The sequence below is a fragment of the Melospiza melodia genome, chromosome 1, assembly GCF_035770615.1.
Source record: "Melospiza melodia melodia isolate bMelMel2 chromosome 1, bMelMel2.pri, whole genome shotgun sequence".
NCBI classification, from domain to species: Eukaryota; Metazoa; Chordata; class Aves; order Passeriformes; family Passerellidae; genus Melospiza; species Melospiza melodia.
The window spans coordinates 151,219,526-151,241,667 of NC_086194.1; the positions used below are offsets into that span (position 1 = coordinate 151,219,526).

The window sequence follows — 22,142 nt, forward strand, 5'->3', positions numbered from 1 at the left end:
CCTTGAGGCTATTATGTTTGGGATACTAAAAACACTCTTCTAGTATGTTTATCAACACAGCCCAGGTTAAGGATATTAACAGAGCCTTGCCCAGCTACAAATTATGTGAACCCAGAACTGAAACAGGTCTTTTGTAAAGAACAGTTGAGGCTCAGCAGCACCCAGTACAAGCAGAAGCTGCCATCTGTCCTCTTGAGGGGAGCAGCAAGAGTGGCAGGAGTCTCCTTAATAGTGGCTTGAATGTCCTCCACCTGCCTCACTGATAAACCAAACTTGCTGTGCTCTTCCAGCAATAGAGCACTCTGATGGTGCTGGCAAGGTTGGCTTCATGAGCACTGCTCCTTGTGTCTCATTCTAAGAACTTTGGAATAGCTCCCAGAGAAAACATTTGTTAGATATGCATGACCATACTGACAACACTTATATTTCCATGCATTTCTTTGTAGCCATGAGCATAAAGGCTTACTTTCTGTTTTTGAAAGGGAAGTCAGGCTTGTGAGACAATCACAAGATCTCAGGAGTGGGCGCCTCAGGCCTGCTTGCTGATGTAGAGAACTGCTCTGGCATGTGTGAGTCTTGACTAGTTGGCCATGTTCCCTGAGACTCGGTACATAAGCCAAACATGTAGAAATTTATGTTAAATTTTTAAAGTCACAAACATTTTAAATCCAGTGATCTGTAGTTTGTTGGCATTGTTTATGCAGACTCAAACTCAGTGTGATTTATAACATATGGGAACTAGGGGACACTTTTGCTCTGAAGAGCTCTCGTGCAGTCTTGACTTTTGCAGCATTAAGAGCTACACAGTTCTTTCATTCATGCTTTAATTTATCCACAAAGCTCAGAGGATATCAAGTGTAAGGAATAGTGGCTTAGTAAGTCTTATTTGTGCTATTTATGCCTAATATACTGTCTCAAGCAACAGATAAAGGATAGAGACAGGTCAAGCCTGAAATACTAGTCTCCCAGAATACTCCCTCAGATGTCAACATGCTGTGAATCATCAATTTAAATATGTTAAAATAATGCATACAGTTAGGCCATAAACTAAAAATCAGTCAAGGAATATGAAATGTTTATGCAGTTTTAAGGACTTTCTTCGGTTCAAACTGGAGGAGAAAACACTGCTCAAAATCCAAATTCTTAAAACAAAGAAATTAACAAAAACTTGTGCTTGGGCAACTAAAATAAGATTTCAGATAGGTATGGATGTGGAAGTATAATTAGCCAGCCCTTAGCTGATAGATACTTGAAAAATGGGAATGTTAATACAATCTACAAATGATGTTAACCACTACAAATACTCTGGCCCTTGGGAAGCAGAAGTTTCATCTTCCCTGACTCGGACCATCTAAAAATTATGTGTCCAATCTGGCAAGTCATTGAGACCCCCTGTATATTCAAGGAAAATACAGGCACTTCCATAAATTTGTGTCAGAACTGGAAGGGTTCACCTTTGAGAAGTGTATGTCTCTTTGCCTTGATGGTAAGAACACATATACAGACTGGATTACATGTTTTCTCCCTAAATGTTAAATTTAAATGGAATAGATATCAACCATAATACACAATATAAATACAACCTATGGGCTAACCAAATCTCTCATCAGAAGGATTGAAATGCCCCTCACACAGAAATGCAGTTGTATACTGATGCATTTTTTCAGAAATAATGTTTGAACATATTATTCAATAATACGGGCTAAATTCATCACTGGCAGCAGAAATAGTCTAAAACTAATGGAGCTTTCCTGCTTACAGGCACAATAGTAATATTTCTTTATCAAAGCCCACATTTATGAAGAAAGGTAACCAGGAAGGTACATTAAGGTTTTCCCTTGACATTTCCTTAAAGGGAGTTATGAACATTAAACACTGTGGAGGTTTTAGCTTTGTTTCCCTATTATGGGAGGCCTTGGCATGAATATTTTCTGGTCTGTCAGATCTCCTCCACTTCATGTCCACTCTTCATTCCAGTAATTTTTAAATCTTTTTAGCCTGGTATGGAATTTGACAAACAACAAACAAGCAAAGCCATGAAGTTATTATAAGCTGGTGGAAACACGGAAGCCTGGTAGAAGATACTGATACTGACAGAGCTTTGCCACACCATCAGAGAACTCACTCTGGAGGAAAATCCACAGAAAACCAGACTGCAATGTTTCTTCTGATTGGGAAACTACTGATTATTTTAGATCATCTTACAAAGCAAACTGATTATAAATTGTTTTGCACAGACTTGTTTGTTTACCCAGATAGGGAGATTATATTCTAACAAAAAAAAAAAAAAAAAAAAAAAAAAAAAAAAAAAAAAAAAGAATAATCAAAGAGAAATCCAAGGCAAAGCTTCAGCTTTTTGCTGTTGAAAAAGAGCTGGGTTTCATGTTAAGTTTCCTGTTCATAAGAGGGACCTTTACCCTTAGGCCCTCCCCTCAAAACAACTTGCTTTGCTTTCAAGACCTTTGGCTTCCAGGGCACTCCAACCTGATGCATTTCTATACCTGATGCATTAGTCAGCATTCTCAGGACAAGTGGGAGGACTACTGCTGGCAGCTGGAAGACAGAAAAAGTATAAACTGTTCATAATTAAACTTTATTACAACTTACTTCCACAAGTTCTTTTGTCTGGATTTAAAATGAACCCTGGGTGGCATCTACAGTAATAGGAGTCCTTGGTGTTAACACATTCGTGTTGGCAACCATGGTTATCCAAAGCACAGTAGTCCACAACTGAAAAAGAACAAGACGAACGTGCAATTAGGAAAAAACCCAGAACTGTTATGCATGGATATTATGATTTTAGAGACACACAGTAGCTATAAAAAAAGGAAAAGCTGATGTAATGGCTGTCTTGAAAAGCTTGTCTGGAAAAAGTAGTGCACTCACAACAACAGTTGGTAAATCAGATTTTAAATGAATCCTGAATAATTTCTCAACTTTGAACATTTATCAACTCTCAGACTGTCAGGAGCTTTCTCAACGTGTTTTCTCAGATCTGGAAACCATGCATCAGTGAGCATCTCTGTCCAATGTTCATACTGTAGTCCAGGGCATAGAAAAGTTTGTTTGATTTAGTCTTCTGTCTCTGAAGTCCCAGTCCTGGAATTGCTCTACTTTTCCTTAGTTCCCTCCCAGCTGTGTTAATTCTCAAGAGCTGGCTGTGTAGCCTGAGTTTATAGGAAAGTCTTGGCATTATCTTCTACACTGAAGACTGTCACAGTACATTCATTTCTTCTAATGTGCTCCAGATTCATTCTGTGCAAAGCAGCTACAACTGCAAAGCCTGAGAGTTTCAGGCTGATATTCTCCATGGATATTCTGCTTATATAATGCAGGGGACAAAAAAAGTCACAGGCAGTCCTGTCATCTATTTCATAACTCTGGTCATTTATTACACAAGTTGATTTAAAGTTGCTAAAGAAATTAAAGGATTTTAAAAATTTCTTTGTACGTTAAGCTTCATCTTCACAACAAAAGTCTTAGAAGAAATTAAAGATAAGTCACAAAACTGGTGCTCTATCTACAAAGAGTTGCCAGACCTACATTAGGAAAGTATACCTGATTCTTTCTGCAGAAGACAGTCATGTACTTAGCTTCATACCAAGACAGGTTCCTCTTTGCCAACTAAGTAAAATTTTTCACTGTTTTATACTGCAGAGACTCACAAATTTCTTTAAGAGGCAGTAATTTGTTTTAATGCAATCAATTTTTTCTTCAATTGCCCCACCTATGTAAATCATGCACACTCAGGTGTGCTACTATATTTAGTCACGATCAGCTAGTCAGGAAAGCAGATAACCTATTCAGCTACTTTGAAAGAGTTTCTTTTAACCCTTCAGAATAGTTCTGTTGAATCAAGTCAAATTACTGTCTGGCTACCATGTGATACCATTTTCCTGGCAGGAACCTTCCTGTTTCCAGAATCGATTCATATTAAAACTTATTTACTGAATACGTATTTCAGGGATATAATGTGCCTTACAATTAACTTTCCTCTTAAATTAATTCCAATGTGCACATTTTCAAGTGTTTAAAAGGCACATTAAGAAATAAGTAGGCCAAAGAATACATGCAATTTAGCATCATACCTAGGAAACAGCCCATATGGATGTCTTTGTAAAGTTACCTCTTCCTCTGCATTGAACCTTAACAAAATTAATTTCTATTGCAATATCTACAACTGCCCAACTAATAAGAGTGAAAGTAGAATATTCAGTTGGAAGAGAGACACAATGACCATTTAGTTCAACTGTTTGACCAGTTCAGAGTTGACTTTGCCCAAATGCCTCTCACACACTGACAGGTTTGGAGCATCCACATTCCTACAGCATTCCTCCTGTAGGAAGCTTGTTCCAGTGTTTGACCATCTTCTTGCTAAAGAAATGCTTCTGAATGTCCAGTCTAAACTTCCCCTGGCACAGCTTTGAACCATTCCCACATCTCTGGGAGAAGAGCATATTTTACGCTAAGTCATGAGATATACAGGAGATGTGAAAACCTGAGATTTCACTGTTCTGAATTTTCTCTCATGTCTATTTCAATAAGAAATTTTTTCTAGATTATTTATTAGTGTCCTTTTTAGTGAGCAAACTATTAATTCAGTTGTCATCTCTGCATATTTGTTCCACCTTGTTTTTCTCACTTGGCATTAGAAAGTGATGAAAACCATCTTTGACTTCCAGTTAGCAGTTCTGCACTCTGGGTGCTTGCATTGCCCTCTCTGAACCATGGACTGCATGGGTCACCTTTCTCATAAGGGGTTGTTTTAGCCCTATGTTGTTTATAGAGGTTATTCAGGTGTGGGATGATGAAGGAAGTTAAAGAGAAGGGTAGGAGGAAAAGGTGTAGGGCAAGTAAAGGCATAAGGAGGATGGAAAAGAATATGAGGGAAGAACAAAACACACTCAGGGAAGACTCGTAAGAACCTAAGAAGCAGCCAAAAAAATCCAGTAGTGCCAGCAGCCAAACCGCTGCCAAGAAGAAGGGATCCAAGCCCAGCAAGGGCAGCAAGATGGATACAGTCTAACTAACACTAGTGCCAGGAAAGAGAGGACAGCATGTCCAGCAACACCAAGGTGGAGAGACTGAGCATCCAGCAACCTAATGGAGAAAGGGTAGCTCATTACCAGCAAACATCAGCTGACAGGACTTTGTGCATGTGAAAAACAGATCAAAAAAGGCAAATCTTCCGGCCAGATTTACTGCTGAGCAGACAGTTCCAAGTTTTGTTTATCCTACAAATTCGTTCATAAACTGCTTTGGAAACTCTCAGATTGGTTGGTTGTTCAGTGGTCAGCTTGAATGGATACTTGTGAGTTCTGGCTGTGAGATTTCATGTAATTATTGCCATTCAGGTAACTGGCTGGCACATGTCAATAAAGCAATTAATATCACCACTGATCCTTAAATTAACCCATCAGAAAAAATTAATAAACATGCCCATGAAATGAAGTTTCGGTACTTTCTAGTTTGCTTTTGCTGGAGTTAAAACTTTGGAAATCACAGAGATCTTAGATGGAAACCTTTGACTCTTTCCAAGAATATCACAATGCATATTTCCTACTGAAATTCTCTTTTCATTCTCTGGAAGGGGAGGAGTGACTAACCTTAATGAAGTCACTGCTTTTTTTGCAAAATTGTTATTATTCTTAGTGATCTCTAGTATATGTGTGCATCAAGATCTTTATTCAGATCCTGCTCATTTGATAATAAATACTTGACAGAAAGGAAGGATTAACTAGCTTAGGAGTAATGAAAACTGAGAGTTATCACTATTGATTCAGTACTACACATAGTCTCCCTTAAAAAATTTTCCAGCAAGGATGATTATTCATTGGTGATCACATCTGCAGAAGCTGTACATTCTTAGTATTAGCATATTCCTCAAAAATCTCAAATTGTTCAAACCTGAAAAGTCAAACTCTAAAGGCTGACAATAGGATTTGCAGACAAATTAGCATCAAATTCCTAAATTACCCAATCTTTTCCTATTCAAGAAGTTCTGCATAGACCAAATATAATTAATATACATTTAACCATTCTTGTACATCAGTAACAAATTTAAAAGTTAAGTGCCAAATATGCAACTGAAAAAGAAAAATAAAAAATAGAAATGTTAATAATGTGCTTTAAAATTCCAATTAATACTGCTAATTATTGCAGTGGTATGAATAGCATGTATTCATGTTTTGTTACTAAAAGGTACAAATTAATAGAAATCAAGTAGAGAAGAAAAACTCCTGTAAAAGACAAGACAGTGAACCCATGCATGCTCTATTTTGAAAAGAATAGAAGAGAGAATATGAAATCTTTAAATGTCAACAATAGTGCTCCTAATAAATGTATATCTCTTCAAGCCAAAGAGAGTCAGTGAGGAGGCAAGAAAAAAAACGTCAAAGATGTATCATGCCTCCAAACAGCAATCACCCCAGACTTTGCAGATAAGTTAGTAACAGACAAAAGTCCCAAACACCAATGCAAGAAATTCAATAAGTGGCATAGAAATATTATGAAGTTTTAAATAACAAAAATAGATTTCACATTTATTACAAAATTAATATTAGACTTGACATACAAAGAATTTCACCACAATGAAAGCTCTGGTAGTTACTTTCCTGGAAAGAATATCTTGGGCTGTCAAGGAACTTCAGCTTAATAGAAAATAGTAACAACAGCTGATGACACTAAGCATGAATATTTTGGATTAGAATACCTGGTAGGAAAGAATCAGGGATGAAAGAAGTTACCAGAAATCACGTATTTCCTGTCTCAGGATATAGTCAAATAAATAGCAGAGAAGTATATCCTTTATTCTAACACAAGTAAGTCAAGAGAGTCAGCTAAGGTTATTAGGTGAATGTTAGATATAGAAATCTGGGCCAGAACATAAAAACTTACCTAAATAACCAGTATTATCTGCATTTTCAAAACAATTTGGTTTCAAAAACCAGGTTCTTAAAATGGAATATGAGTGGCCAAATTATGCTGGAGACAAATTATATTGAGACCTTCAAATACTCCTATACTGAAATCATGAAGCCAACAAGTAAAGGAAACATTTCTGAAGAGTAAGCACAGAGTGAATATTCTTCAAAACCTCATGTTATCCCAGGCCTAAAAAACCTCAAAACCTTTTTTGTGTGTCTTGCATGAAGCTACATGAAGAAAGTTCCATAAATTGTCACCTATTTTGCATTTCAAAACTGGGCTATCCTGGAAGCCAATAGTTTTTTGAAGGTAATGATAAAGATATGCTAGAGCTGTCTTAAAATGACAAGAAAGAGTAGGCTGTTGGACAAAAGCATTGTGGCAGCCTGTGGCAGAATTGAGGCCAAGGACTGACTTGGATTCATTTCCATGGCACTTCAATTGGTGTTTGAAATTAAGCATGCATCTAAGTGCTTGCCTGAAGAGAATACCTAACAAATAATGTAATTTTGTATCCAGATCTCACTAGGGCTTTTTGCAGTGAAAACAGAAGACAGAAGACAGTATTTTCTCAGAATGGAGCACGGAATGAAAAGTTTACAAGAATAGGTACATAGACTTGTAAAAGAAATTGTAATAGAAGTATTTACCACATATGAACAGAGAAGAAGACGAGATATTTACAGAGTAATACAGAGGGGAGTATGTTTTGTGTTAAAGAGTTATTGTACCGTATTTCCACACTCTCTCTTTTGAGCTGTAATTCTTGGAAGTTATATTTATTTCTGCATTGCCTGCAGTGAAAATTAAAGGCACATAGTGGATGGCTTCCTAAAGTGGTTAAACTGTCCTTAAAGTCAACCATTCCAAAAATGAGTTGAAATGTCTCCTCACATCACCATAAAATCAAGTGAAAAAACATCAAGAAATTGTCCTCTTTTAAAGTTTTTCTGTGCATAACTTCTGTCTGAAGAGCAGCTAGCGACTTTGTCCGCCTTTGTTTTTTTAATGGCCATATATGTCATGCCAGTACATTGCTGGCCACCTACATGGATCTTGACTAAAACATCGGGTGTGTTGTCAAAATGGAAAATTACTTTCTGTGTGAAATTGGTTGGAACAATTTTCCCAAGACACCATTCATTATCAGTAAAGGCCTACAAACATGTAAATTATGTGTGCTTTCTCATCTACCACTCATACAGGAGAACATACTTGTCTATAGCTAAAGTGGATACTATTTTATATTGAGTTTTGCTTTGGTTTTGTCAAGAGATAAATGTGAATTGCTGAATTCATACTCACCAACACAGCTCTTCCCATCTGCATCAAGCTCATACCCTTCATAGCACTGACAGACATAGGACCCAGGTGTGTTCACACAAATCTGCTCACAGGCATGTTTCTCCACAGCACAAAGGTCCTGAGCTACAACACATAATTGCATGAGTATGACATTCTTTGACCTTCTACAAAGCACAGGTAGACCATAGATCAAAATAAATTTCAGGAAGCTATGGACAGCTCTTTAGAGATGAGCTCATTTTAACACAGATCATGCCAATGTTCTGTCAAACAGTGAAAGACAATAGCATCAGTCATTCAAAGCTGAGGCACTCATTCCTTCAGTTGATGGCAATGACTATTAATGGACCAATGGTGTCTAGTAGAGTTTCTTGAGGTATGTTTCCCTAAAATGTTCAAATGTTTTCCAGGATTTTTTTTAAAGAAAAGTAATTGTGTTTATTTATGTATTTTTGGGGCTTTATTTTGCATAACCTGATAAATGATGATGAGGTTGGAAAGGAAAAGAAAAGGAAAACACAACAGCAAAAAACTCAGGCATATTTAATTTCTGGGTTTTAGAATTTTTCATTTTTATGCAAAATACCATAGCAAGTCACCCCTCCCATGCAAAAGATCTCAAAAAAATGACCATGACAAATGAGGTCAGTTCAGCACCTAGCCAAATAAAGCACACTGGGCTTTCTTTTCAACAGACTAAAACTTTATGAGAACCCCAAGTTTCCCCAGCGAAAGCTCTGGAAAGCAGAGTGCTTTGTGTTGTTCAAAGACTGCTCAACACATAATGGTCATTTACAGCTACAAAATAGGCTTTTGGAACATGTTTGAGGAAATCAGCCAAGCAAAACCAAATTTTCTTTTATAGCTGTCTGCTTCATATCAAGCGGCATGATGAACAGCATAAACAGTCGCTTAACTCTTTTGTTCCAGTGTAAACACCCACAAATAGATAATTTTCCAGCTTGTTTCAGCTACATTCCTCTTTTGTATCATTTTGTTTATTAATGTAAGATTCGAGCATCTCTAGAGAAGAATGGGAGAGATTAGTTAAACAAACAAATACAGTGTAATAAGTAAAGAATGCCCATTATCTGACACAAACACTCTTCTCTAGAAAAGTTGGACCACAGTACATGAAAGGAGCATCCTTCCATGGATGCAAAAACGTAATAATTAAACAAATGTAAGAATATTTTTAGTTTAAAAAAATCCATTTCCTAGCATGAAGTGAAGTTGCCAGTTCATTGCTGATTGAAGCCATTTGGTTAAGGGCTTTAAAGAACTGAGTATTGATAGCATATACTCTCACAACATGAAAAAAAGGGAACAGAACAATAAAAACAGAGTCTGACAAAAGAATGAAAAGAGAGTATAACATTAGCTACATAGCATTCATCTTTCCTGCACTGTTTAATTCAGAAAGTGTTAAATTTTGTATGTAAAGAAACTATTTGTTCATTGAAGAGGTGCCAATACAACCAAACCTTAGATAAGTACATCTGGTTTATGTTGATCATGTATTGTACTTAACATAAACATGATGAAGATTTATTTTACTTAGATGTCAAGTGAGGAATCCATTGTCTCTGTGCACTTGTGGGCAATTAACAGCTAGTGAAGGTAACTAAAATACTCCCACACTGTGCATTTTTCTTTCACTGGGTTCTCCTACCTCCAGAACTAAGCTGCCCCAAACTAAGCTTGACTCCTCATCCTCATGAATTCTGTTACATCTCTGTGGGGGTTTTAGACTTAATTGTTTGATCTCCTCTAGACTGATAGGGCATCATCTCTCTTCTTCACCAGTGATTTGCACCATCCTAGCGCATTTAAGGCCAGTTTGATGACTCTCAGATTTCCAGTGCTAATTCCCAAAATTAATTTATAATTTGGTAATGTAAAAAACCTAAACGCTGCAAACACATTGAAGGACTAATTTGATCAAACTGCAATCTGGTATCATCTGATTGACAATCAAAGCAGGTCAAGCAAAGAAATCATGTGAGAGGTAAGTGGGGAAAACCAATAGATATCATAGCTAAAAAACAAGGTAAAACAATGCAGCAAAGGGCTTTGAAAAATGGTAGAGAGGGAGCATATTGAGGGCTACTGTGCCTGGGTCACTAGCAGGAAAATTACATACAATTCCAAAACTCTTGGAAATTAACCTGTATTTGAAGCAGTGCAGTGCCCAAATGTTGAACTGCTGGCTGAGAAAAACTATGGAAATGTAACAGAGTAACAGGAAGAAGAGACAATAAAGAAATAATTTTTCAAACTTGTAATTAATTTTTTTTAAATTTATTTACATACCTTCACTGTTTCATTGGTGCTTCATATTTGATATAAAACAACTCTAAGCAAGAGAGACTAAGAGTCCACTAATCTCAAGATACCTGGCAGTTTTATGGCACTCTCCTAAGATACAGAACATCAAATACAATGATGGGATTTAAGCCTGCAGTCTTCACCTTAGGTCTAAATTATCGATTGTAAGAGCTACGTCCTATGCTCTTATGATTACTGTCTCCCACAGTTTCTTGAAAAGATGTTTTCCAAAATTTTTCTTCTGGCTAAAATCAGTTTAGCAGCTTTAATTTGAATCCATGCACTTTCATCTGAATCTGTACACTGCTGTGTAATAAAAACTTGAATTTTTAGCACGTACATTTTCCACAAGTAATTAAATAAAGTGTTACATAATTTCTTTAAAATAAGGTGGATACAGAATAAATTTGATGCATCTCCCTGATGTAAATTGCTGTTAATTACTTGGAAATAAGTTAAAATGCACTAATAAAATACTGACACAAAAATCAAAATTAAAGGGAAAGACAGTTTGTTATTATAAACTATACAGCCAATTACTCAAAATGAAAGAAGTCAACACTTTTAAAGAGAGGAATGAGAGCATAAGCAAGTCTTCTGAAACCATTCTTTAAAAGGTTGCAAACCCTTATATTTCCACCAGCAGTTAGAAAAAGCTTTTCAGAACGTCAGGTTGTTTCACAGTTTTCTAGTATAGGGTATATTGCACCATTCTGCACCTTTTAGTACTGTTGCTAGCTGAAAAAATTAGTAAAGTATATAAATTCACTTCATTTGAAATTATAAAGTTACTGATTTTGTTGTTTTTTAATTGTTGAAGTTAAAATACCAATAAAATTAAAATGTAACTTCATATAGTTGCAGTACCTCTGCACAGTTGTGTATAAAATTCAGCTGGATATACTTCAGAAAGATTTGTAAGAACTTCACTTAAAGCAAGAAAAAGAATTACAACTTCACCTTTCTAGACACTTTCTGATGATTATCATTAAATATGTACTGACCTCAGTTCTTTATGAGCCCAACAGAAAGGGTAAGTGATGTTAAACCCTTTTTGGGAGTATGAAAGAGAAAAGAAAGATAACATACTGCTGCAAGTCTTCTGGTCAGCATTCAGAATGTATCCTTGTTTACATCTGCACAAGTAGGAGCCAGGGGTGTTTATGCAGAAGTGATCACAGTGATGCTCAACTATGCTGCACATATGAGGCACTGAAAGAGAAAAAGGAAAACATTATTAGCTGCTGATCCTAATTACTTGTGGTCACAACTGAAAAAAAAACTGATGTTGAAAATTTTAGTGAAGTAACTCGGAAATTTCAAATTAAGTGTTGCTAGTAAAGACAAAAAATGAGATCCTAAGAAAATAAAAATACACAAAGGAGTATTTGAAAAATCTAATCATTTGGTGGCCCTATGAAGACAATGAAACAAACCTTTTATAATCAACTTTAGAAAATAAGTGAAATTTAAGTGTAAGCTGATTAAGAGGACATTCAACTTCTCACATGAAGAAAATCACCACACAGTACCCAATAATAAAGAAGAATTATTAAAAAACAACTTAATGAAGATACTGTTTTGCTTGCTTAGTTATTAATGTTGAGGAACGTGGAAATAATACATGACGACACTGAGGATATGCATCTCCAAAATTCATTATGCAGGAGCTGAGTTGAGCTACCCCTACAGATTGTAAGTCTTTCTATTTTTGTTCTGTTTGTATTTTATGTCTCTAACAGCAGGTATTAAAATGCAGCAGACAGCCAATGAAAGAGAAAAAGAATGAAGGCCCATTAAGTCAAATTCATTGTTGAACTATTTTTCTCCAGAGCAGTATTTGGGGATTAAGAAATCCTGATTTTCTTTTTCCACTGCAGCATTGCTTGTATGTAATCTCCATAATATATAGGTGAATTACTTCTCAGAGAACTTTGTGTGGAAAAGTATCTATTTTGCTCAACAGCAATCAGGGATTGGTGTGTTCCTAATGCGCTAGGTTGAGAAAACTCTAGTAAAATTTATGGAATAGATATTGACAGTAATCTTCTAAAAGCCACAACAGAAGCCTGCAAAGTACCTTAACCTGGTGGGTGTGGTACTGGTGGAAAAAACCCACATGTGATTTTAAGATATATACTATGTATCTGCTCTTTGGCACGGTTACTAGAGTTAGGTATTTATTGCTAACACACAAACCACCACAATACCCTAATCTCTTAATCAGCTTCTTGGATTTCACAAATTTCTCCCATAATAAATCTTCTCAAGTACTTTTATTTATGTGAACACAGACCTATTTGACTTCTTGTCTTGTCATCTTTCTGTCATTCTGAAAATGAAAGCGTTCAATGACAGGAGTCCAATAACTCCCGTTCCTTCTGAGAGTACATTGTTGCTGTCTGTTACCAATCTTCCCATCTACCACACAAGTACAGTGTACATATTCTGAAGTGTTTCTGTTGCTCCCATTTCAAAGCAGTGATAGTCATTAGTCTGATTTCTGTGGTGGAGTCTGCTCTCTGAATGATTTCTGCAACCTCATCTGTTGCAGGAGGTGTTTGGTGATCATAGGAAGGTAATAAGGTGATCTCATAGTTAAGGAATCTGAACATGAGCCTTGTTGTGACTTAGATCTTATCTCTATATCACAGGGTCCTTATTTGATTTTGGGCAAGACAATAGTATCAGTATCTTCAAGGAAATATCAGCCTTCACACTGTAACTGTTCAGACAGAGACCTGAATCTGGATTTGCAAGAGTGCAAGTGATGGCTGTAGAGCTGTGAATAACATGTTGTATTAGTCCAAAAATGTTACATGCCTGAAAATCACATCCGGGATTGCACTGAGTCAAATATTTAAAGTTAGTGCAGGTAACTTTAGGTAGAGTCAAATATTAAGTTAGTTTTGACAAACTTAACCCTGTTTCTGTTCCTCCATTCCTCCAGTGTAAAATGGGCATGACATTGCTATTTACTTTACAGGAATATAATAAAGACTTTATCTGCTCCTCATTGCTCCATCCCAAGTCCTGTCTTTCTCACACTTCATGTAATCTCCATCTCCTTTCCTGGATTCTGTTCCCATTTCCACTGACATTTTTCTGAGTTTTCAACTCTTGTCTTATTCTTCATGCCTCTGATCCCCCAGGATACTCTTTGTTTCTGTTTTACCTTACTGACTAGTAATAAAAAGGGGTCCTGGCTTCATCTGGTGTTTCTGATACCCCCAAACCTTTAACAGTCAGGGGCAGCAACTGTAGGGAACCTCTGACTTAATAGAATAAAGCACATCCAGTTCACAGGGATTCTTCTGAGAATATAGGTCCTGGGTACTTAGTAATCTCTCCCATTCAGTAGTAAGTAGTGGCTAGTTTGGCTTACTTCTTGTTTTCCCCACAAAGCTTCACCATTTAGACATGGTTTTCTCTTGTCATCACAGGAACCATGAAGACACATTCCCACAGACACAAGGGTGATTCAGACACAAGGACAGCTCAGGGGCCAAGGTCTTTTCCCACAGCACAAAGCCCAGCAGACAGCATTCCAGAAGACTTGACCAGAGGGGTGCCTTCAATCACTTTAGCAAAGAAAAAACATGTCCAGATGTTCCACTCAGCTACTGATACTGCCTCTGGGTCCACACCTGGGAGGACTTTAACCACATTTCTTGGAGGAATGATGAATTTCAAGAGAGCAATCATAGCCTCTGCTTCCTAGAATTACTCTCTTGAAATTCATCAGGCTGAATGCTGCTTCACAGTCAAGAGCAAATAAAATGTTATGGATCCTATCTCCAGTTTAGCACCTTATGTTGAAATCCATATGAATCTAACAGTTTAAACTCTCTGTTGAACCTGGATCTGAGTTTTTAAACATGTCTTAGGATCTCACTTTGAATTCTCAGCACAGCAAATCCTGTGGAGGCATTTCCTGGGAGCAGGAGGCAACTGCAATCCTTGTCACCTCCACAGTCCTCCATCAGCAGTGGGGGGTGGCTTCACTGCGGAACACATAATTTTGATTAAAAGTGAGCTAAAAACTCTAATAAATTTATTGGATACAGCCCAGTGAGAAAAAAATCCAACCAAGTAAATGTTATTTGTATGGGATTTGTTTCTAAAACACAGTCTAAAAAATCAGCATTTGCTGCACATTCCATTTAGACTCTGAATCCAATGATTAGTTTACTCTTTCTTGGTTTTTAAATATATCCCACTATGCCAGATAATAATACAGCAAGGAAGAAATGGGAAAAAAAATCTATTATCTGATGAATGTCTTTGTTGGTGTTTTGTGCTGAGACAGTTCAGATGCTCTTTGAAACAATTTTGGAAAAGATCAAGTAAGGAAAATCCTCCAGACTATCCTTACAATAAGCTGCAGTTCTTTTCTGGCAAAAGCATCTCTAGACATGAGTGACCATTTAATCTTACCCTGCATTCTTTTTCTGGATTCTAATGAAAAGACATCAGCTAAAGGCCAAAGTTGTAGGAAATATTTTCACATTTATCTCAGGAATAAATAAAAACTCTACTAAGCACATAGATTAAAATAAAATTAATTACAAATGCCATGATATTTGCAAAAGGTAATTCCTTATCAGGGAATTACAGATGGAAGTGATATCTCTATTGTAAGTTAATGCTTATTTAAATATTTACCTTATTGGATGAATAAATAATGTCACTGTAAAGGCTTTTCCTAACTTCCTGTATTTAAAACAGATGGAATACAAAACCTTCTAAGTCCGTGTTTCACTTCCAGTAACAAGACATATACAGAAATGATTCTTTGCATAGAATTCGTATGTAAGCTTTGGAAGAGGAATTCATGGACTCTCAAGACTATTTAAATAACTGAAAGACTGTCCAGCAGTTAAAAGTTTCACTGCTAAGGGAGACCACTCTTAAAATGAAGAGATGAAAAAACTTAACTAATATTCAAATATCATAAATCATAAATTTATTGCTATTATGTAATAAATAGGAAAATCATTATATGTGTGTTGGCCTAACTGCTTACGACCATGAGCAATGAAATAATTTTTTATGGCACTTAAAAGTAGCATGAGTTTTTCCCATGTATGTGACTGCTGTTCTGGATATTGTTTGGCTAATCTCCCTTCAATACATATGTTCTAACAGATAAGGTTTCATGTAAAAAAAAAAGTTTAACAATAATGCTTATTTTTTCTGTTTCACTTTCATCTATATATTCAAATCTATAGATAAAAACCTTACCACAAAGTTTATCTTGAAAGGCAGAGGTCAATGTTTCAATCTGACTGAAATTAGCAACCAGAAACACGTGTTCTTCATGTGGTTCACTCCCAATGGACTTCAGAGTGTTCATATCCACTCTTCCCACTCCAATAGCAAAAATTAGGATTCCTGAGTTACGTGCTTTAGCAGCAATCTCTGCCACAGGATCTTGAGGTCTCCCATCTGTCACTATCATGATAATTCGGGGCACATTCTGCCTCAGAGGTCGAGCCCCCTCTGTCTCTGAAAATGCAATGTTCACTGCATACTGCAGAGCCAGTCCAGTCATGGTGCCAGTGGAGAGGTGCATCATCCTCCTCACGGCTCTTTCGATGTCCTGCTTCCTCCTGAAGGTCTTCAGTGAAAACTCCTGCTTGACGGTGCTGCCGTACTGAATCAGACCCACGTGCGTGGCGTCAGGGCTGATGTCCAGAAACTGCAAGATGGTCAAAATGAACTCCTTCACTTTTTCAAAGTCATAATGACTCACACTGCGAGAGCTGTCAATGATGAAAACAAGGTCCAGACGTTTGTTGTTGCAAGAGTTTTCTAAAAGGAAAATGCAAAAACAGTACTTTACAATTTCAAAAGGCAAATAGGTTCAGGTTTACTGTCTAAACAAACTCTGACAAATGCTGTGAAAATTCAGGAAAAATAGGACAAAGCACAATTAAGAATACTTGGGCAATATAAATTTGTTCTCCAGTATATAATAAAAATGGCCTGATACTTGATCATTATATGTATTTTTGTGTGTGTGTGTGTGTGTGTGTGTGTGAGAGAGTGAGGTAAGTGCCCAGAATGGTTAATGGCAGTGGAATGGTGAGAAAGAATCACACAGCTTGGGTTGAAAAGGGCATTAAAGATCATGTAGTCCAATCCTCCCTGCTGTAAGCAGGGACACCTTCCACTAGACTGGGTTTCTCAAAGCCCCATCCAACCTGGCCTTAAATACTGCCAGGGATGGGACATTCACAACTTCTCAGAGCAATCTGTTCAAGTAAAGAATTTCTTCCCTACACCTAATCTAATCCTGGCCTCTTTTAGTTTATTATTAGTTCATTCCTTCCTGTCCTACCACTACATGCCCTTGTCAAATGTCACTCTTCAGGTACTTGTGCATTACCCTGTTTTGTCACTGTTGAGATTTTGACCTCACTCCCCATGCAAGAGTGGAAATCCTCTCTGAATGACAGTTAACTATTTAAGTGGATGCACTGTGATGCTTTATGTGGCAGGGCCTGAAAATTTAGAAATCTAATACTGTGACAAGTCTATCAGGAGGATATAAGTGTTTCATTAAAAACAGAGAAATAGAACACAAAGAAATACAGGTCAAAAGCATCTGTTAATTGCACTGACTGATAAGAGAAGGGATGGATTTTTCAAGGAAGTTGGCACTAAGCAGCACTTTGCATGTACAAAGTACTGTTCTCAATGATGTCAACTGCAGCTGTGAATGCTCAGCAGTTCTACAAATCAAATGTCATGATTTCAAGCATGTAATTAATACCCATCTGGGGAAAGTTTCTTGTATTGACTAGCTTAGCATCACAGAGAAATTATATGGTTGCATCAGAGAGAAAACCCTGTTGTCTGCAGTGGTACTCCACTCAGCCAAAAAAACACTCATACTGAACACTCCCTGAAATCTATGTCAGCTTTCAGAAGACTTTTATTCCAAGAATCACTGAAGCAGAAATATTACAGACAGAGTATGTCTATATCTGACTATGGCACAGATGGGCAGGCCAAGCTATTAGGGATAGCAGTAGAAGTGATGGCTGGCTGTCTTGTAGGAATACTAAGAGCTTTCTGGGACTCTGGGTACATCCTCTGGCTTCTGCTTGGCATACTTTTCTGAAAGAATATGAGAAATATGAGACACATGCATGAGTTGCATGATGAGAATGGATAGAGACTGAGCATTCACAAGAAGCTGGCACATGACAGGTTTGAGGCAAGCCTGTGAGTTGAGCTATCATACTTGCCACAGAAGACAGCATGTGGAAAAAGGACTTTGATGGGATGCTGATGAAAAGAAATCAACAGAGGTTTAATGTGCATACTAGAGACTCCTCCAAATTAGGAAATCCCTGCATCATAAAAGCATTGCAGTTCAGGGAATAACTGCAGGTGGCATTTTCTTGTCCTTAAATTATTCCACATGCACCTACTTTTGACCTCTGTCAGAGTCAGAACATAGGGTCAGATATACCTATGGCTTCAATCATTGTGTCTGCTCATCTTCCTAAATTCCTGTGGCTATGAATAAACCTGTGAGGTTCTTAGTTGTGTTTGTATACCTAACTCGAAAGATTAAAGATGGGAAGAATACTCATCAGACTGTAGTGGCATCCTTATTTTACTAAGATGAGACTCCCCTAATCAGTAGTTTCCAAACTGTATTGCCAAACCCAATTCAATCCCAGCACACTGTCATCCATCGTGTACAGTGAATGAGGCACTAGGGAATGTTTGGTGGAAAAGCAGTGTCTGACTGTACAATCAAAGGACATGCCATACTGCACTAGTACAAGTGGGCCAATCAAGGACTCAATTGGAAAAACATCTCTCTGTAGACTGTCCTTTAAACAAATTCGCTTGTGACTGCTGACGAACACTCACCATGCACTTCTGCCAAGGCAGGGGGTGAGAAAGATGCCTGTTTTCACTTGTTAACTCAGAAGCCTCTTTCATAGATTACCAAGAACATTTTTTGGCATAGAATAAAAATGCTCTTTAATGACAATAAAAATGACTGCCTGGATTTATTCATGTGCAGTCTACAGTACAGCTTTATTCATAAGCGTAGGAATATGCTCGGGTTGCTTATTCTTTCAAAATCAGAGCAGGCTGAATATAAGCCAAGCTGAGCAGAAAAAAAATTCCAGTTCTAATGGGATACAGATATCCTGACATAACTATTTTCCACCTTATTATCTTAATTGCCTTATATACAAAAAATGACAAATTATCTTTACTACTACAACATGAATGATTCCAGCAATATGAAGATAATGCTAAGTTATGATTTGTGGGAGCAGACCAAGAGGAAAGAAGGATAATTACAGAAAAAAAGATTAAGAATATGTGTGTGCATATGAGGGGAAGGACAGATAAGGGAGAAGGGTAAAATGGATGCTATTTTATTTCCCGTAAAACATTTCAGTGTTTACGCATTAAAGGTAAATCATGCTTGACCAGCCTGATTGCCGTCTATGATGAAACGACTGCCTGGATGGGTGAGAGAAGAGCAGTGGATATTGTCCACGTAGAGTTCAGCAAGGCTTTTGACACTGTCTTACAATATCCTCATGGGCAAACTCAGGAAGTGTGGACGATGTGGACAGAGAGGTGGCTTGGTTTGGTTTGGTTTGGTTTGGTTTGGTTTGGTTTGGTTTGGTTTGGTTTGGTTTGGTTTGGTTTGGTTTGGTTTGGTCTGGTTTGGTTTGGCACAAGGTATAGTTAGAGGCCTGTCACTGCTGGTGTCCCCCAAGGTTCAGTACTGGTCCCAGTATTGTTTAGATTTTCACCAATAACTTGGATCAAGGGGCACAGGCCTCCTCAGCAAGTTCTCAACAACACAAAGCTGGGAGGAGCAGCCAATACCCCAGAGGGCTGAGCAGCCCCTCAGAATGACCTCAGCAGGCTGGAGAGATGGGCAGAGAAAACCATCTGAAACTCAACAGAGGTGAATGCAGGGTCCCTGCACCCGGGGAAGAACAACCTGCACCAGTGCAGGACAGGGACTGACTTGCTGGAAATAGCTCTGCAGAGAAGGACCTGGAGGTCCTGGAGGACAATGAAATGTCCATGGGCTGGCACTGTGTTCTTGTGGCCAATAAGGCCAAAGATATCCTGGGCTGCACTAGGAAGACCATTGGCACCAGGTCAAGGGAGGTGATCCTGCCCCTCTGCTCAGCCCAAGTGAGGCACCATCTGGAGTGCTGTGTCCAGTTCTGGGCTCCACAGCACAAGAGAGACGTGGAGCAGCTGGAGTGGGTCCAGAGGAGGGCCACAAAGATCATGAGGGGACTGCAGCATCACTCATATGATGAAAGGCTGAGGGAGCTGGGCCTGTTCAGCCTTGAGAAGAGACAACTGAGAGGGGACCTCATCAATGTCCACCCGTCTCTGAAGGGACGGTGACAAGAGGATGGACCAGGCTCTTCATGGTGGTGCCAAGCAATAGGACAAAGGGCAGTGGGCAGAAATTGATGGGCAGGAAGTTCCACCTGACCATGAGGAAAATCTTCTTTATTTGTGTGGGTGCACTGGATCAGGCTGCCCAGAGAGGTGGTGGAGTGCCCCTCACTAGAGATAAGCAAGAACCATCTGCACACAATCCTGTGCCATGTGCTCTGGCATGGCCCTGCTTGAGCAGGGAGATTAGACCAGATGACCCACTGTGCTCCCTTCCAACCTTGTCTATTCTGTGAAATCAAATCAGAATTACAGCCATGGTGTTGAAGCCTTTTAATTGGAATATAAAGATTTGTATCCCAGTCTGAAGAGGCTCATTCATCTATTCTGAAGTCTGGAAAGAATCTTGGTGGGAAAAGCCTGGAGAGCCTTGGTGGACAGAAACACATCACACTGTGCTGAATTACTTTAGAAAAATCTATTAAGCTGACTGAAACACAGTGTTTTTCAAAAGTACTTTGACCAGCAAAGTTCTATCTATAGAAACTTCTAATAAAACATTTCCAAATAAAGATGCATTTAAAATCTTTGTCTTCTGATTTGGTATGAATTTTTTTTAAATGCTGTAGTTATTAAAGTTGATTTAACTTGAGCTCAATGAAAAATATTATATTACTCTTCTACAGATAAAAAAATCCAGCTTGGTGGTATTTTGAGGAGTGGCAATCAGTAGTAATGACTGACAGATCGAAACACTCATCCTCTCAGATAAATTTTCAGTGATAGCTTTTTAGCAGTTACATGCTTCTCTGTCCTGTAAACTATAATCTCTTCTCTGACCAGCTCTCATTTTCAACAGTGAACTTTCTCACAATTTTGGCAAACATCTTCATAACTAAAAGTAATTCCCTTTCACTCTTATGAAAATTTACTCACTGAAAAGAGCTACTCATCCATAAACCTACTTCTAAGTTGGCAGAGGTCTTTTATTGCCAACACAAAAGTTAAAAAAAACCCCTCAGTGTGGGTTGTATTATCCAAAGGGGAAGCAAGGAAAGGGAAGACAAGCCAGTAGTAAATATGTTCTCCTTCTTTACTCAGTATCTGCTTCGTAAATGACAGCCACAGTGATGCCACCTTTGGAACACTAACAATGCAAGGAAATTTCAATTCTACTGGGAAGAATCCAACTAGGATCCAATTACTGAGATTCATAAAACAAGGCTTAAAATAATACTGAGCATCCTTATTTCCTCTAAAGCTGAAAAGTTAGTTAAATCATTTTATCTGATGACTGCAGGTTTCCTTCTATTCCTTTCTCAAGGCAAATTATTCTGAGCCTGTTTTGGCTTTGACAAAGCTCACAGTGCTTTGATTTTGCTCACCTATCCAGGTTCTGTGTCTGAGAGCATGTTTCTATCCCCTCATTTTTCACTAATGTTACATTCCCTTAATACAACTAAAATAACACTAAGGAGCTTTCTTGGGCATTCAAATTGACTCCTCTAGACTGTTAAATCATTAGAATAGTTCCTGATACTGTTGTCTGAGGGCAGTTCACATTTTCTCAAGCAGTCCTCAGGCATGATACAGCATGAACCAGGGATCCATCCTTTGTGGACAGAACTGGTCTGTGAGCCGGGGTATTCCCCAGCAGAGAAGCAGGCCACGTTGTATCACTGGTCTCAGTGCCAGAGAGCAGTCTGAGGCACCAGCTAAGCCCAGAGCCCACCTGGCTCCATCCACAGTGTTAAACTCAGTGTCCTGCTCAAACAGAGTGGCTGTATGCAAGAGGCCTCCTGGGAATAATCCCTGCAGGGATTATTCTCTGTACCTTCTGAATCATGCATGGTGATGCCTAGTTTTTGTGGGTCACAGACAGCTCCAGCCATCTAACAGCAACAATAATGGTGGAGGTTCCAATGTGCAAGAATGTGCCCAGCACTGTTTCATTTCCTCAAACATTTCCATCTGTGGATATTCAAACTGAACACATTCAAAGACACAAGTTTTAGATGGTCATTTTTCAAAAGTGTTTGCAAGGTGGTTGTCTTGAAAAAATGCTTGTTCAAAAATGAGTTAGTTATTTTCTGGTATTGTCCTACATCTGTATGACCCCTTAATAATTTTTTTTTCCTTTCTCTTAATCTAGATATTACTTATTTGGCTTT

At 38.0% G+C, this 22,142-nt stretch overlaps 1 protein-coding gene across 6 annotated transcripts in view; it reads right to left on the bottom strand.

Annotated features, from left to right (window-relative positions):
- MATN2 (matrilin 2) overlaps nucleotides 1-22,142 on the bottom strand; it is a 68,333-nt gene that overhangs the window by 27,374 nt on the left and 18,817 nt on the right. For all 6 annotated transcript variants that reach the window (XM_063171980.1, XM_063171995.1, XM_063171973.1 and 3 more), the window contains exons 3-6: nucleotides 15,805-16,374; nucleotides 11,650-11,772; nucleotides 8,233-8,355; nucleotides 2,608-2,730 (exon numbers count right to left, since the gene is read on the bottom strand). In XM_063171980.1, coding sequence (XP_063028050.1) covers nucleotides 2,608-2,730; nucleotides 8,233-8,355; nucleotides 11,650-11,772; nucleotides 15,805-16,374 — 939 coding nt within the window. The remainder of the gene's footprint in view (nucleotides 1-2,607; nucleotides 2,731-8,232; nucleotides 8,356-11,649; nucleotides 11,773-15,804; nucleotides 16,375-22,142) is intronic.